Consider the following 17,377-nt stretch of genomic DNA (forward strand, 5'->3'; position numbering starts at 1 on the left):
GAAACAGTTACCTCTCCATCTGTATTCTGAACTGCTATAATATTGATTTACTTACCTGCTGTTAGATCATGAAGGAGGTGACACCAAGAATGTTGGATCTTGGAATGAAAAGAGAGGGAGTCCAGGGAGGAGATGAAGAGTCTCTTAGTAATGTCGCTTACTAGTCAAGTGTCAGATGAGAAGTGGTCCATGAGAAGAGAAGTGACCAAGAACACAGAAAATGACCACTACATATAAATCTCTCTGTCAGCCCAAGCATTGTCATACCTCCCACACATAAGAACTGCCTCAGTTCATTTATTTTCAAATCTAAACATAACTCACCTTTGGCATATAATATTCTGTGATCCCCCTTATATATACCAGTTTATTTATTTATTTTTACTATCATTATTATCTGTATTGCTTGTGATTATTTTTATGTCTTCATTGTAGACTTTTACATTGTGCAGCAATTTGGTCAACTTTGGTAGTTTTTTCTATATAAAAGAATACTGATTTGATTAATTAACTCATTGCATGTAGCTGCTTGGCCACATAAACCCATTCCATGATATTAATGCCTGTGGAAGTCTGGTACCTTTCACATATAATGCGTCTCAGTACTCGTAATACGCTCTGTGACTTTAGATGGTATAATATAGCTTCAGAGTGCCTTTAGTGCTCTCTAGTGAAAGAAGTATAAAACACATTCTGCCTCATTTACTCATCAAATGTTATATGACCTTATGTTTTGTGGTTTTAGTCAGATATCTAGAGGAGAAATTAAATGTAAGTTCTCACTACAATGATTCATTGAACAGAGTATTCTCAAAAGTTTTAAATTGAATTTATTTGTTATTCATATTGTGTTCATTGTTTCCAGCATGAAGAATCTTCCCAAAGAATGCAACATCATTTGATAAAACCAAAAATAGAGACACTTCCCATATAAATACACTTCCTATATGCAAGAAGCTTTGCAAATAGCATCCACACACACATAAAAGTTCACAGAAGCTTTAAAAGCTAGAAACAAGTAAAAAAAATTGTTGTGAAGTCACCAGTGTAAAATGTAATTGTGAAAGTGATGCTAGCGCACTATTGTTCAAGTATAAATAAAATGTTAAATAACAGAATTCCAAGTAATGATCATAGAAAAGTATAAATAGCTTAAACAGTGCTTCATAAAATATTTTTGAGCAATATCACACAAGTAAAAGTGCAGGTAATCACAGCTGTGCTAGATATACAGTAACCACAGCAAAGTTGCAGATGTGATTTTTTTTTTTTAAATAAATGTGCAGTAAATAGGACACTAATGTAGAGTTACTTACATTTCACAGATCATTTGAATAGTTTGTATAGCTATTAGCCCTCTTGCAAAGCTGCTTGTCTAACAAAATTCGAAGGCTGAACCTATCTGTATAAAAATAAAATGCAATATAGACTACAAATCCCAAGCAAATGCTCATATCCAGCACAGCAGGTCAAGCTTCATGCACACTGCAAAATCTACAACATATAGTAAAAATGTACCATAACAGTCATATTTCCTTAATTTCTAATTATCACTATAACAGCACACATATATTTCCATTTTTATCATGTGCACTGACAGGTTAGGAGTGCCTTCTATTGTGGATAAATAATGGAAAAAATTATTTTGTTTCTGCTCTAAATGTTTAAATAATGTGATACATTATATTATTTTAAATAACTTTGAATATATAAACATAGCCTAGTTATATTGCAGTTAATATATTATGTCAAATTATACAAATATCACATTTTGCAGTAAAAAAATAAAGATCTCTTGATCGAAATATCATAAATACAATTCTCTGCTTAAAATTATCACAGAAAATTGCTGCATTTTTTCCAGTGCATCATTTAAATGTATTAATTAAAATTATAATATTACTCAACATTTTTGAGAATTGTGCAAATAAATTACATCCAACTATACGTAAAGGACATATATGTACTGTATATGAGAAACTTAAAATACGCTTTATGCAGTCTTACATTTGGACATCTTAAGGCCATCTACAGTTTTCTACATTTTTTTTCTATTTTACATTCTCATAGACATTGAGCGCTGCTGCGTTCTGGTAAATTAAGTCCACGTTGGTTCCAGTCCTTGATCGAATTATGTCATACGCACACTGATGGAGGTAAACATATTGCTCCTGTTGTAGAAAACAGAAAAAAAAAATAGTATAAAAATTCTTTACTGTAAGTGGGTAATATTCTGGGTTCAGTACAAGTTAACCTCAATAACATTTGTTTCATAATGTTAATGTTTAAAAAACATATGTATGTTTTGGCATACAACATACAATGTGAAGAAAATAGCTTATTATTTCTTTTCTGTGTAATTCCATATCCAATTTCATTATCCAACTTTTTTCTATTTTCTACAGTGATTATTTTAATAGCTTCACAGTTAAAATAATACAATACATTTGACAGAATCATTTGGGTCCAGGTGGACCAAAAAAAAAAAGGTGCAAGCTATCCTGACCCACTTCAACCATCAATAAAGAATGCTTCCTCAGCTTCTCAAACTTTGACAGATGCCTATTCTGAAATTTCAGCTCCATTGTCGTTCCCCTCACCATCTGAAGCGGCTCAAGCCTTCCAGCAACTAAAGAAGCCATTCACCTTCAAACACCTTCCACCAAGAAGCAGCCTGATATTGTCAACTGGGAGCTACTTTCAAGCATTCAAGGAGTGGCACCACTGACTTGATCACATCGCAACCTGGAATCGCTCTGCAATGCCAACCACTGCTGGTTGAAACCTCACCAGGACTACTGGCCCTTGTTCTTCTCTAGATTCCATTCTACCAATTCTTCAGTCTCTGCTCCAGAATCCATTCTTATAGAATTTGTTCATCCTTTTTCACTATCAGCCCCATTCAGTAGACCCTGGGTGAACAAATAACCAAGCCACCACCATGTAAACTCTGGTAGCCAGATGGCCTGCTCGCCATGTGTTTGTTCCTGCTGCCTGTGAAACTAACTCCTGGACTCCTTGTACTCCTCTCTGGGCTCTAGGCACTGGTGGGGGCCAACTTCAGCATGATGTTCAGAACTTGTCCACTCATGCTCAGGTTGTACCATGTCCAAAGTCTCTTGCCTTACAACTGGAAAGCTCCTTATGCTCCCTAAATCTTTGTCATCTGTGGTCAAATCTAGGGGTGGACTTCATGTTTCTCTAAGACCTGCCACCTGGTTTCTTTAAAGGGGTTACCAAAATCATTCGAGACCACATAAATACTGTTATATCATGCCTTCTGGAACTACAGCCTCTTGGAAGTCCACAATTCACATGCCAAGTCTGGAAGCTTTCTTCAAGCTGCTGGGCACCACTGTTAGTTTTCTTCAGGCTATCATGCCCAGATTCCCAGTTCATTAGGAATTACTGCCATCAACATCAGCAAAACTAGACACGCTTCATGTCCTGTCCCGAGTTCGAAACCTGGCTCGAGGACCTTTCTCGATCCTAACCCCCCCACCCCACCCCCTCTCCAACTTCACTTCCTGTCAGTACTGATTTGTCCTATCATAATAAAGGCCAAAAATAAAACTTAAAAAAAAGAAGTAAGAACTGCTTGCGCTGGGGGTAGGGTTGCTGTGACCAACAAGACAAAACGAAACTTTCAACCAGGCTTTTTTTGAAATTGCAACTAAACACAAAGATGTTGGATTCGCTGTGTTTGGATGCCAATGTAGTTTCGCAAAGCCATTGTTGATATTAGGCTTGTTCGGGATGTGTCAGCGCTATGCAGACTGGTGGGTGTGTGGCGTCGAAGTACCGGTACAGCAATTCAAAATCCAAAATCTTAATGAGGCACTTGATCTCCAACTGATTGATTGATCCTGATTGTTCTCTTCGTGACTCTCTCGTGGATCCTCTGTATGTATCATAATTACCAACTGCATTACCATTGTGTCATCTACATCTATGTCAGATTTCTACCATTATTCTTGCTCCACCTGCTGTTAACCCGTGTTCTATATAGAATCCAAGCACTTGGGTTCAAAACATCATCGGCTTTGTTACAGTAAGAGCTTATATAAAATTATAAACCTCACATTTATGCTCTAAAACTGGCTCTTACTTCCAGTTTAAGTGTCTCGCTGTAACCTCCACTTTTTAAAGAAGGTATGATCTTAACTTGTACTGATCCCCAGAAAATTATTCTACAGTGCCTTACCTCAGTCTGCACCATGAGAGGCCTGTGCATGCGCATATCATTAACAATTCCGTAGACATCCACCATACTGTCTCTTTCAATCTGGAAGATCAGGTGGTCAATGGCAATGAAGGTCCCTGTTCTTCCAACACCGGCACTAAAAAAGTATGATAGGCAAATAATGAGATGAAAGTTTCATATAATGCATGGCAAATCTGATATTTGATGTTGCCATTGTAATATAAAATTTATGAACGCTTGTTAATGGGAACCTCATGTACCTGCAGTGCACTACAGTTGGAGAGTGGCGTGAGTATTGGTCCATGTGTTCTCTCACCAGGTGTCTGAAATCAATGAGGATTTCAGTGGTCTCTGGAACTCCATGATCTGGCCACGCCGTGAAGTGGAATTGACGTACGTAGCGAGTTTCTGCTGTTTTCACCTACAGAATTATCAGTCATATTATCATAAAATATTACTGATTTAAAAACAACAAAAATTTTATTAAAGGAATAAATGGAGATATCAGGTACAGGAGTTGATGCTTTACATTTTTGATTTTGAAGTCTCTTATGGTCCAACTCTCCAGTTCTATCTCTGAGGTGGTCTCCACAGAGTTGTTATGATAATGATTAGATCCAGAGGGCCAGTACTTCTCACATTTCACCTGGAGAAAATGAGAGAGTGCTGGTTAGCTTTACTCTGAATATACATCACACTTTTCAATGCGACTAAAAATGTTTCACAATGAAAACTCACTCGACCCATCTCATTGCATCTGGTCAGCATCACTATGGTGTAGACGTTCTTCTCCCAGACCATTCTCCAAAATTCATTCACTGTGACAGGAAGTGGACCCTGAGCTGCTATAAACTCTTTTTTTGAATTATAGCCCTGATCAAAAAAGTAAAGAGTGAAAAACATGCTTAGACATGACCAAAAAAAGAAAAAAAGTTTCAGGAAATTTCACTACTGTTTATATACTCACTGGGATGTAGTTGGCATTAATGTAGTCATCAAAGGGACCGCCACATATTGATAACTTCACTCTTGAAGAATCATCTGATAAAGGCAAACATGACGTAATTAGTGACTAAAAATTAGGACTCTTATATTGATATTGCTTTGTGACCTATACAATCAAGCCTGAAATTATTCATACCCCTGGCAAATTCTGATTTAAAGTTACTTTTATTCAACCAGCAAGTTTTTTTTTTTTTTTGACCGGAAATGACACAGGCTTCTCCTAAAAGATAATAAGATGATGTACAAGAGGTATCATTGTGGAAAAAATATTTCTCAGCTTTTATTTACATTTAAACAAAAAGTGGCATGTCCAAAATTATTCATACCCTTTGCAAACTGTCACAGTCTATGGGAAAATCCAAAGTTCTATACCATTCCAAATAGTCCAAGCTGTTCTAAAGCATCCTAATTACGCTGATTCATTTTTTACAGACTCTAGGACACATTTCTCAATACTTAGGTCACTTTTGCAAAACTCTTCACACAGTGAGCACAACAGAAGTCTATGTGGGCTAAACTGAGGATCAATTATCATTGTTTTGGCACAAAATGCATTCAATGACTACATCTCTCAAATTTCATGAATTCTTTTCTCACTCAGACACAACAACTGCCAAAAATCTTTGTACGTACAGGACATTTCGCACATGCTTACATACTGTTTTCAAAACTGTTAAACTTATGTTCAAAACAATGACATAATACAAAACTGAATAAGACAGCAAAATTCAACAGCAATATTTGATTGAAACATATTTCAAATCTAAAAATGTGAGTAGATTAGCATTATTATTTTATCTGTATCAGTGGATGGTGTCTATACAAATTCTTGTATTTTGGAATTACTTAGTGCAAAAAAATAAAAATAAATAAACAACATAAAATATTGACGAATTCTGCATCATGTCTGATTCATTCCAGTAACATACATTGCAGTTATAAACAATATATATTGCAGTTATAAACAGAGATGTGTCCTTGTTTTACACAAGAAAACACTGTGTAATGCTACATGTTGTTAGTGTTTTTTAGCTCATTGTTTTGCGGGTGACAAAGTGTGTTTGTCGGCTGTCAACCTTTGCTAGTGTTCTGGAAGAATTAGTTTATTTGAGACCTGAATAAAGTGTTTTGGTAGTTGTAGTGCATTTTGAATGTGAAATGAACTGCTTTGCCAAGCTGAAAGTCAGTTAGGAGAATTGTGTGAAGAGTTTTGCAGAAGTTACCTAAGTATTGAGAAATGTGTCTTAGCGTCTGTAAAAAACTGTAATCAACTCAACAGGTGAAAAACAGAAGCTCTCTGCTGTTGGTTTGTGGACAGTCATGGCTAAGACAAAGGTCCACTGAGGTCCTGCGGCTGCGCATTATGGCTCCTCTAAAGTCAGGAAAGGGCTATAAGACCATATCTAAACATATTGAAGTTCCAGTGGCTACTGTGCAAAGTATAATTAAAAAATACAAAACGTTCCGCACTGTAAAAAATCTCAAAGGACATGGTCGGAAGCCAAAAGTGACACCTGTGCTGGCCAGGAGGATAGTGAGAGAGGTAAAAAAGAATCCAAGGATCACCACCAAGGCCATCCTGATGAATCTGGGCTCTTCTGGTGGCAACATCTCAAGGCAGACAGTCCAACAGACACTGAACACCGCTGGGTTCCATGGAAGCAGACCAAGGAGGACACCACTTCTCCAGATAAGGCACACAAAAGCCCACTTGGCCTTTGCAAATGCTCATCTGGACAAAGAAGAAGACTTCTGGCAAGGAGACCCTCCAACTTGAAAGAGTTGGAGCTCATCGCTAAAGACGAATGGGCAAAAATACCAGTGGAGACATGCAAAAAGCTGGTCAGCAATTATCGGAAGCATTTGATTGCTGTAATAGCCAATAAAGGCTTTTCTATTGATTATTGAGAAGGGTATGAATCATTTTGGACATGCCACTTTTTGTTCAAATGTAAATAAAAGATGAGTAATCGTTTTTTCCACAATGATGCCTCTTGTACATCATCTTATTATCTTCTGGGAGACGTCTGTGTCATTTCTAATAAAAAAAAAACTTGCTGCTTGAATAAAAGTAACTTTAAGTCAGAATTTGCCAAGATATAAATAATTTCTGGCTTGACTGTATTTATAACTGTATACAGTTTTTCGTGGTTTCTATGATTTCTTATTGTTTTTACCTGTGTCTTGTTTAGATAAATATTATAATCATGTGTTTCTACATAGATTTTTTTGTTTGTTTATTTCTGCTTTGTTTTTGTTGATTTCCTTAAATATATGGTATGCAACTTTAGGCCCTCTTGCAGTTACCAAACAAAACAGCATGCATCTTGCAGAAGACTCTACACCCCAGGAAATGAACTGAAGATGTATCTGACTTTGTACAATATGACTTCAGTGTGAATAGTCTGGGTACAATCCATCAGCCAGCAAATCAGATTGAAATGTGTGATCGGAGAAAACTTATGCCACCTTTTAGTACAACATGCAACAACCAGTTACTCACAAGGTAACACATTGCTGTAACGGTTCTTCGCCTTGTTTTCAACAGCCAGGGCGGCACTCTTTGACTGCGCCGTTCCAACAGTTTTCAACTCCTGCAACAAAACAGCACTTCTTTAGACCTAGACTTTGAAAACACTATTATAAAGTACAAATAAATCTTTGTGACAAGTCCTGATTTGAGTATCCCATGTGTACCTCGTACTCTTCAGCAAAACCACAGTTGGAATCTGCATGTTTCCGCTTAAAGTACTCTTCATAATCTTCTATTCTCAAAGCAACATTACTGTGTACCACAAAACAAAAAACAAACACATAAAAACATACAATAAAGTGTAAATGGGGCAGTCGTGGCCCAATTGTAAGAGAGTCGGGCTTGTAACCCAGAAATTGCTGGTTCAATATCTGCACCGGCAGGGAATCATGTTTCAATCTTAAAAAATTTATAGATTAATAAGACAAAGTTACTTACATTTTATTACTGAAAATAGAAGAAAAAAAGAAATGCATTAACAATTTTAAGTGTTATCAAATAAATATTTAACTATAAACATTACAAACAAAGTTACCTAATGGTGTGTACAGGGATGTCAGGAGATTGTTTTTTGGTTCGTCTGGAACAGAGATTAATAAAGAAATGTTACTAAAATGAATTTGGAAAACTTCTGTATCTTGAGCTCTGTTCAGTATTTACTTATCTGGTAACAATGGCATCTCACCTTTTTAAGTAGAGAAAGAGAATGAGTGTGATGATGAAGAGAAAAAATATCACTCCAAAAACTATGCCAACAATCAATCCAGTGTTAGACACAGACTCTACATGGGAAAAACATATTAAATTATATTATTAAATTATTAAACATGTTCCCAAAGAAGAAACAGCAGTAATGCATTTAGATTTTAATTAGAATTGAGTTTTATTTATTAAATGAACTCTTTCAAATTAGTTAATTACACTGAGATCCAATTGGTTATCTGTTTTATTTCATTTTCTAATGGAGGTAACATTGATAGTCACACCATTATTCTAATATTTACCACGGAAGCTTTAAATTATCATCAAATTTGTACAAATAAAGAAACTTCATAGTTTCACATACCAGTATAGTGTGAGATGCAGATAGCTTGTCCTTCTGCTGATTTATCTGCTGCCACAGCAGCAATGCAGAATGTGTAATTGACTCCAGCGTTCAGACCAGTGATGCGATAGGAAGTGTCATTAGTTATTACATAAGTCCTTTTCTCAGTCCATTGAATTCTAAAAAAATCTCTTTTCCCAGCTGGTTCATTCCATTTCAGGAATACAGATGATGTTGTGATATCAGACGCTGTGAAATTCCTGATCACACCTGGCCCTGTGTGGAGGAGAGAAAAATAAATGAGTTGGTGAAAGTGGGATTTATAATTATATGACATGTGTAGTTACACCAGAATTTGTAAGCATTATATGTACACTTGTACAGTTTTCTGTCCAAACAATAATGATAATAATAATACATATAGCTGCAAGCAGAAATTACGGGGCCAAGCACACCATTTAAGGAAGCCATTTTAAGATGATTTTAGTCGAAATGACAGAAAAGTTATGTAGAACTCCTAGAAATATGATTTAATGGTTTATCACTTTTGACCAACAAGTAATGCTGTTATCAAATCGATGTGTGTTTAGTGTGAGGTGACAAAGACACACACAAAGTTTGGTGTCATTATGTCAAAGCTTTGCAGAGATAAAGCCTCAGAGTCATTTTTGGCATTGAGCCTAAAATTTGTAGTGGCTCTGTACGAAAACGGTTTTATCTATTAACATGAAATCCATAACTTTTTGTCAGCACAGTCTGAAGATAGTCTAACTCGATTTTGGTGAAAATCAGACAAACGGTCTAGGAAGAGTTTGAAAAAGTACGTTTTCAACATAAATCTATATGGCAGACAGGAAGTTCGGCCAACTATGGCATAATTGGTATTTATGCTGTCGGCATGACCCATGGAATATTTTGAAACCATTACAATAGGCTAATGCTATCAAAAGTTATTAGCATTTTTGGAAATTTCATAATTGATGGTTAATGAATGGTTTAGTAGTCTTAACCCTTAAAGACCTAGAACATTTTTGGGGCACCTGAGGCACCTGTATATTTTTTTGTTTTTTCAGACCTATTCTAGCAGTCAGCATCAATTGTCATATATCATTATAAACATAAGAACTTGAACTTTATGTCTAGCTAATTTAAAATTACAAATTTCCTTTTGTTTTCTCTAAAAATTAGTGAATTTCCAGAATTTTAGGAAAAAACGCTACCAACAATTGGGTGTTTTTTACTGTGTACTCAAACAAAAACTCCTGAAGTTTAGATTTTTTTCTTTAAAAATTTGTATTTAGGTGTTTTACACTTCCAAATAAAATTTTGTCTATATATAACATTCCCCAAGCAAGTTATAGCCAATTATTACAATATTATTTAGGTGCTTTTCAGTGAAAAACAGGCCCATTTCGTTTATTGACAATATAGATCTGTCCAAAAACGTTTCAGGAGTAAAGTCATTGCAGAAACAGTGTTAAATAATAGCAAAACACAGTAAAAAATAATTTACTATTTCATAAATATATTCTTAATCCAAAAGATGAACAATAAACACAAATAGTGTAGAAAGTAGCACAAGAAAAAATGCACAAACTGTCTTGTGCAACAAAAAAATAAATAAACAATCCAAATTATTCACAAACTACACACAAAATGAGAGAGAAATATACAGAGTGCAACCGAAAAAATAGTACAAATAATCTTTAAAAACTATATAATAATTAGTTACATAATATAACAACCAAATAGATGGATCTGCTGGCTGTAGTCTGCGTCGGAATCTATTTTACCGGGACATCGCCTAGTGACCGAAAACCCACATTCCAGTGCTTTATCCGATATCTACTGTTGTTTCATCCTTGTTTTTGGTTTGTTTTATGTCAAAGGGCTCTGTCGTGAGTATTTCTGTACATTTTCAAAGAATGCTGTCATGCAAATGTGTTATTTTGCATTTGTTTTCATGCACGCAAGACACACTTTGCTTTCACTTTGCGTCTGTTCAGATCTGCAAAGAAACATACTAATCGGTGGTTCAAAAGACCAAAACCTATGTTTATTGGTTGAATAGATGACAGTTTGAACCAATCGGGGCACAGGGGTGGGACTAAGCATCAACAATCGTTCCTGTTTGGCTCAGAGGACCAAAACGTGTTGATTTCATCTGACGAATCAGTGCTGAGGAAATGTGATGACGTAATCACGCTTACTACGGAGCCTCTGAATATCCAAATGAGACAAATGCGATATCACTGAAAAGAGCAGACTCTGTACTTTACGAGACTTTTTAAAGCATTCAAATTGGATTAGCGGTTCAAAAGTTATTAAACATTTAAGACCAATAGTTATTTTTAGCCGCCGGCGGCTGTCTCGGTCTTTGAGGGTTAACCAATAGGTTGCGCTATTACCAAATTTATGTGGTCTGGTCAGTGTGAGGTGACAATGGCAATATGTCAAAGCTTTGCAGAAATACAGCCTCAGATGCAGTTTGGCATCTTTCCAGCAAATTTGTTGATAATGAGACCAGTTTCAAGATTTTTGGCCAAACCCTTGAGAAGCAAAAATCCAAGTTTGGTCTCAATACGCCAAACTGTTGCGCAGATATAGCCTCGCGTCTTTTTTGTGTGCTTTCTGTAGAATTTGTTTGCGTGTTATTCGAGAACGGTTTGACTAATCAACTTGAATTCCATAACTTGTTGCCTGCATGGTCTGAAGATGATCTGAGCCAAATTTGGTGAAAAACAGACAAACCGTCAAGACAGTTAAAAAAAGTAGGCTTTTCAAACAATTAAAAATAGAAAAAAAAAAAAAAAAAAACTTATGATTTTTTAATTTTGGTGTTCATTCAACTCGGCATGACTCAGGGATTCAGAGAAAAAAATGAATTTTGTGCCTTATGGTTCAAAAGTTATTAGCATAAAGAAAGTTAAATTTTGGACAAGTGGTGGCGCTACAGAGTTTGAGTTAGAGACTTCAAACTTGCTATGATTGGTGTTGTATGGTTAAAATTACCCAACTTTCCTGCAAGCGGTTCTATAGGCTGTCATAGACTCAAGAGCAGAAGAAAAAGAACACTAACAGATTCAAGAGGTGCCATCGCACCTACAACTAAGCACACTTATGTTATAGGACCCACACATAAAAACAAGAATAAAAAGAAAACTAGAGGGAAAAAAATAAACTAAACCAAAATAGTTGGGGTCCTAACAAAAACACTGATTATATTACCACTACCAGAAGATATAATGAAAAAAGATGACATGCAAATTAGTAGGTTGCAATTATAGTCAAATCATTACTGAAATATTTACTATTTCAAAAAGATCCTCACAATAAAAACAAAAAATAACATATAATAATAATAATAATGATGTTTTTGATATATATAATTTTACATACTGGTATATTGTGAGATGCAGACAGTTCCTCCTTCGGTTAAACTGTCTGCTGCCACAGCTGTGATGATAAATGTGTAATTGACTCCAGCAGTCAGACCAATGATGTTATAGAAAGTGTTAGTAGTTGTTGAATTTCCACTTTTTTGATCACCAGTCCACTGAAGTTTAAAGAAAGATCTTTTTCCAATTGGTTCATCCCATGTTAGAAATACAGATGATGTTGTGGTGTTCTTCTTTATGAGATTTCTGATCACATCTGGCTCTGTGTGGGGAAAAGAAAAGCACTATAAATCACAAGTAGCGGTGGAAGATGGAATTAAAACATGTACAAACATACAATTAGGAATTAATAAAGCATCTGTAGTTACACCAGAGCTCAGAAAGTCTGAGATCTTAAGATGATGCTGTACAAAGTAATTTGTTTATTAGACAACGTCAATGTGAGGTTTCAAGGCTGAAGTTTCAGCAGATTCATTCAGATTAAATAATCAATTAGAGGTCTTACTGGTGTACAGTGAAATCTGATCGGATCTCCCCTCGGTCACATGATCAGCTGCAACTGCAAACACTTTGAATGTGTGCTGTGCTCCAGGAATCAGATCATTTATTGTGATGAAGGTGTTTTCAATAGTCACATTCTTATCTCCATATTCTACACGATAACAGGAGCTTTGACCATTTGGTTTAGTCCAGCTTAGTAAAACAGAGGATGTTGTAATACCATCAGCTGTGAGGTTCATTATGACGTCAGGCTCTGTGAGTGACAAAATGATAGAAATTTGTGGATTAAAATGTGAATCCTTGAAATTTACTATAGTGAAGATTCATATATATATATATATATATATATATATATATATATATATATATATATATTTATGAAAGTCATCAGTCAGTAATATAAACATTCAGCCAGAGAAATCAGAAAACATTTAATTGGAAAACACACTAGTATATTTTGAAGTAACCACAGTTTCTCCTTCTGTTGAATTATCTGCTGCCACAGCTGTGATGATAAATGTGTAACTGACTCCAGCAGTCAGATCAGTGATGTTATAGAAAGTGTCATTAGTTGTTGAATTTCCACTTGTTTTATCACCAGTCCACTGAAGTTTAAAGAAAGATCTATTTCCAATTGGTTCTTCCCATGTTAGATACACAGATGATGTTGTGATTTCAGACACTGTTAGATTTTTTATCATGTTTGGCTCTGTGTGGGGAGAGAAGAGAAATTCATACATGTTGATTAAAGGGGAATTTAAAATAAAAAACAAATAAATATGAGTTATGCAACTATGAATTGATTAAAAAAAATTGTAATTAGGCCAGAACTCAGTGAGTCTGGGATCTTAAGATGTTGTACAGTTTTCTACTCAAGGCAAGTAAATGTGAGATGGTTTTGAGGCTGGAGGTTCAGCAGATTCATTCAGATTAAAGATCCAATCAAAGGTCTTACTGGTATACAGTGAAATCTGATTGGATCTCCCCTCGGTCACATGATCAGCTGCAACTGCAAACACTTTGAATGTGTACTGTGCTCCAGGAGTCAGATCATTTATTCTGATGGAGGTGTTTTCAGTAGTCTTATTCTTAGCTTCATATTCTACACGATAACGGGAGCTTTGACCATTTGGTTTAGTCCAGTTTAGTACGACAGAGGATGTTGTAATATCATCAGGTTTGAGGTTCATTATGACATCAGGCTCTGTGTGGGAGTGAAAAATGACAGACATTTGGAGATTAAAATGTCAATCCTGAAAACATACCATAGTAAAGATTATTAGATATGAAAAGTATCAGTAAGTAATATGAGTATCCAGCTAGATAAATCAGGATTTAAGTGGTAAACATACTGGTATATTTAGAGATAACCACTGAATCTCCTTCTGTTGAATGATCTGCTGCCACAGCTGTGATCATAAATGTGTAATTGACTCCAGCAGTCAGACCAGTGATGAGATAGAAAGTGTTAGTAGTTGCTGAATTTCCACTTGTTTTATCACCAGTCCATTTAAGTTTAAAGAAATATCTATTTCCAATTGGTTCATCCCATCTCAGATACACAGATGATGTTGTGATTCCAGGCACTGTTAGATTTCTGATCACATTCGGCTCTGTGTGGGGAGAGAAGAACAATTGATATATGTTGATTTTTTTTTGTGAAAGTGAAAAATGAATACATATGGGGAAATGTGAACTGGTGGGACAAATTAACTACAGACAAAAAAGAAAAGGGGGAAGGCATCATTCTCATAACATACTTTGTAGCACAAAACAGATGTTTTATCATTTTACATACTGGTAAATTTTGAGATGCAGACAGTTTCTCCTTCTGTTGACCTGTCTGCTGCCACAGCAGTGATGCAGAATGTGTGATTGGCTCCAGCAGTCAGACCAGTGATGAGATAGGAAGTGTTAGTAGTTGTTGAATTTCTACTTGTTTGATTATCAGTCCACTGAATTTTATAGAAAGATCTATTTCCAATTGGTTCATCCCAGCTCAGAAACACAGATGATGTTGTGATGTTGTTCACTGTGAGATTCCTGATTACATCTGGCTCTGTGTGGGGACAGAAAAGTAATTCATAAATGTTAATTTATAAATAAAAAACACACAATTATTTACAGAGTATAAATACATATACACTAGAAGAAAATGTGAACTGGTGGGATAAATTAACAAATAATACACTGATAAGAGGAAAGGCATTGATGTTTACTCTGTAACAGGAGTGCATTCCTCTAGTAGCAAGGATCAGATATTGTATAATTTTACATACTGGTATATTGTAAAATGCAGACAGTTTCTCCTGTTGAATTGTCTTCTGCCACAGCAGTGATGCAGAATGTGTAATTGACTCCAGCAGTCAGATCAGTGATGTTATAGGAAGTGTTAGTAGTTGCTGAATTTCCACTTGCTTGATCACCAGTCCACTGAAGTTTGAAGGAAGATCTATTTCCAATTGGTTCATCCCATGTCAAAAACACAGATGATATTGTGAAATGGGCCACTGTAAGATTTCTGATGACATCTGGCTCTGTGTTTGGGAGAGAGAAGCAAACCATAATGATTTAAAAAAACATTAACAATAAGATGCATTTGCAGATTGGGGCTGTATCCAAAATCGTCCCTTATACCCTCATTTACTATTCACTACATTAGTCCATGCATACAATTTACTTGAATGAGTGAATTAAAACGAGTAAAACCATAGTTATACAATTTAATAATCAATTTACAATCAATTTGTACCTGTGTTGCACTAAGCCTTGGAAGAGCGCATTGTAAAATTAAATGGTTGATGATTCAGCTGCGGGTGGCATCTTCTGGCGAAACACGGGAATTCATTCGGCACGCGACTCTCACAGTGCATTATGGGTTATCTCTAGCCGTTGAGTGTACATTGGTTGTACACTCGTTTCTGCGGTGCACTGTGGGATTGAATGAGTGCACTCGAGAACGTCCACTATGGTTTCGAACACCCCTAAAAATGGCTGTCCCCTCAAATAGTGACCACTTTGAGGGTATAGTGGGTGGTTTCGGATACAGCCTAGGTTTCAATTGACTGTAAGTTTACAGTCAGTCAGTTGGGCAACAGAACAAATAATTTAAATAGATTTGTGAACCAATTCAGACCGTTTAGCCAATTGTTTAAATCTTTGAACGGAATCGACTCGAAACAATGATTCACTCGCGAATGGAGCATTACTCATGCCCCAGTAAATAGAGAGAGCATGTTTGGAATAAACTACAGTAAACATGTATTTGCAATAAAATACAGTAATAACAGGAATGTCACCTAGTGTAACAAAATTAAGTACAGTTTTGTCCACTTCAGTTAAAGTACTCAACTGTAAATCTACTCTTAAATGTTCATATTTAAGTACTATGTAGGAAGGAACGGATATTTTTACATACTGGTATATTATTATTTTACATACTGGTATATTGTGAGATGCAGAAAGCGTCGCCTTCTGTTGAACTGTCTTCTGCCACAGCAGTGATGCAGATTGTGTAACTGACTCCAGAAGTCAGATCAGTGATGTTATAAGAAGTGTTAGTAGTTGTTGAATTTCTACTTGTTTGATTATCAGTCCACTGAATTTTAAAGAAATCTCTATTTCCAGCTGGTTCAATCCATGTCAGAAACACAGATGATGTTGAGATGTTGTTCGCTGTGAGATTTCTGATCACATCTGGCTCTGTGTGGAGAGAAGAGCAATTGATATATGTTGATTTTTAATTAATTTATTTATTTATTTGACAACCAGGACACAAGTGAAATATAAATACATATGGGGAAATGCAAATTGATGTGACAGATTAACAAACAAACTAAAAAGGGGGAAAGCATCATTCTTATAACACTTTTTTAACACAAAACAGATATTTTATTATTTTACATACTGCTGTATTGGGAAATGAAGATTGTTTCTCCTGTTGAATTGTCTTCTGCCACAGCTGTGATCATAAATGTGTAATTGACTCCAGCAGTCAGACCAGTGATGAGATAGGAAGTGTTAGTAGTTGTTGAATTTCCACTTGCTTCATCACCAGTCCACTGAAGTTTAAAGAAATATCTATTTCCAATTGGTTCATCCCATGTCAGAAGAACAGATGATGTTGTGATTTCAAACACTGTGAGATTCCTGATCACATCTGGCTCTGTGAGCAAAGAGAAAGATAAATCATAAATGCTGCTGAGAGATGGAGTTTAAACATGTGTGACTGATACAATTAGAAATACATAAAGCATTTTTTAGAATTTGTAGGTGCTTAAGATGTTGCTGTATAGCTTTCTGCTCAAGGCAAGTACATTTAAGATGGTTTTGAGGCTAAAGGTTCAGGAGATTCATTTAGATTAAACAATCAATCAGAGGTCTTACTGGTATACAGTGAAATCTGACTGGATCTCCCCTCGGTCACAAGATCAGCTGCAACTGCAAACACTTTGAATGTGTACTGTGCTCCAGGAGTCAGATCATTTATTTTGATGAAGGTGTTTTCAATAGTCACATTCTTATCTCCATATTCTACACGATAACGGGAGCTTTGGCCATTTGGTTTAGTCCAGCTTAGTAAAACAGTGGATGTTGTAATATCTTCAGCTTTGAGGTACATTATGACATCAGGCTCTGTGAGTGAAAAAGGACAGACATTTGTGGATTAAAATGTGAATCTCAAAAACCTA

At 35.8% G+C, this 17,377-nt stretch overlaps 1 protein-coding gene across 1 annotated transcript in view; it reads right to left on the minus strand.

The window, feature by feature from the left end:
- Window positions 1–1,046: 1,046 nt before the first annotated feature.
- The window catches only part of LOC141301441 (receptor-type tyrosine-protein phosphatase eta-like), a 55,436-nt gene continuing 39,105 nt past the window's right edge, over window positions 1,047–17,377 (minus strand). The window contains exons 15-35 of the mRNA XM_073831667.1: window positions 17,073–17,321; window positions 16,594–16,851; window positions 16,128–16,388; window positions 14,966–15,223; window positions 14,485–14,745; window positions 14,039–14,299; window positions 13,642–13,890; window positions 13,135–13,395; window positions 12,691–12,939; window positions 12,187–12,447; window positions 8,809–9,063; window positions 8,428–8,524; window positions 8,278–8,322; window positions 7,907–7,994; window positions 7,713–7,803; window positions 5,172–5,245; window positions 4,943–5,077; window positions 4,734–4,850; window positions 4,465–4,625; window positions 4,205–4,340; window positions 1,047–2,171 (exon numbers count right to left, since the gene is read on the minus strand). Coding sequence (XP_073687768.1) covers window positions 2,052–2,171; window positions 4,205–4,340; window positions 4,465–4,625; window positions 4,734–4,850; window positions 4,943–5,077; window positions 5,172–5,245; window positions 7,713–7,803; window positions 7,907–7,994; window positions 8,278–8,322; window positions 8,428–8,524; window positions 8,809–9,063; window positions 12,187–12,447; window positions 12,691–12,939; window positions 13,135–13,395; window positions 13,642–13,890; window positions 14,039–14,299; window positions 14,485–14,745; window positions 14,966–15,223; window positions 16,128–16,388; window positions 16,594–16,851; window positions 17,073–17,321 — 3,887 coding nt within the window. The 3' untranslated portion in view covers window positions 1,047–2,051. The remainder of the gene's footprint in view (window positions 2,172–4,204; window positions 4,341–4,464; window positions 4,626–4,733; window positions 4,851–4,942; window positions 5,078–5,171; window positions 5,246–7,712; window positions 7,804–7,906; window positions 7,995–8,277; window positions 8,323–8,427; window positions 8,525–8,808; window positions 9,064–12,186; window positions 12,448–12,690; window positions 12,940–13,134; window positions 13,396–13,641; window positions 13,891–14,038; window positions 14,300–14,484; window positions 14,746–14,965; window positions 15,224–16,127; window positions 16,389–16,593; window positions 16,852–17,072; window positions 17,322–17,377) is intronic.

This window comes from Garra rufa, chromosome 25 (assembly GCF_049309525.1).
Source record: "Garra rufa chromosome 25, GarRuf1.0, whole genome shotgun sequence".
Taxonomy (NCBI): Eukaryota; Metazoa; Chordata; class Actinopteri; order Cypriniformes; family Cyprinidae; genus Garra; species Garra rufa.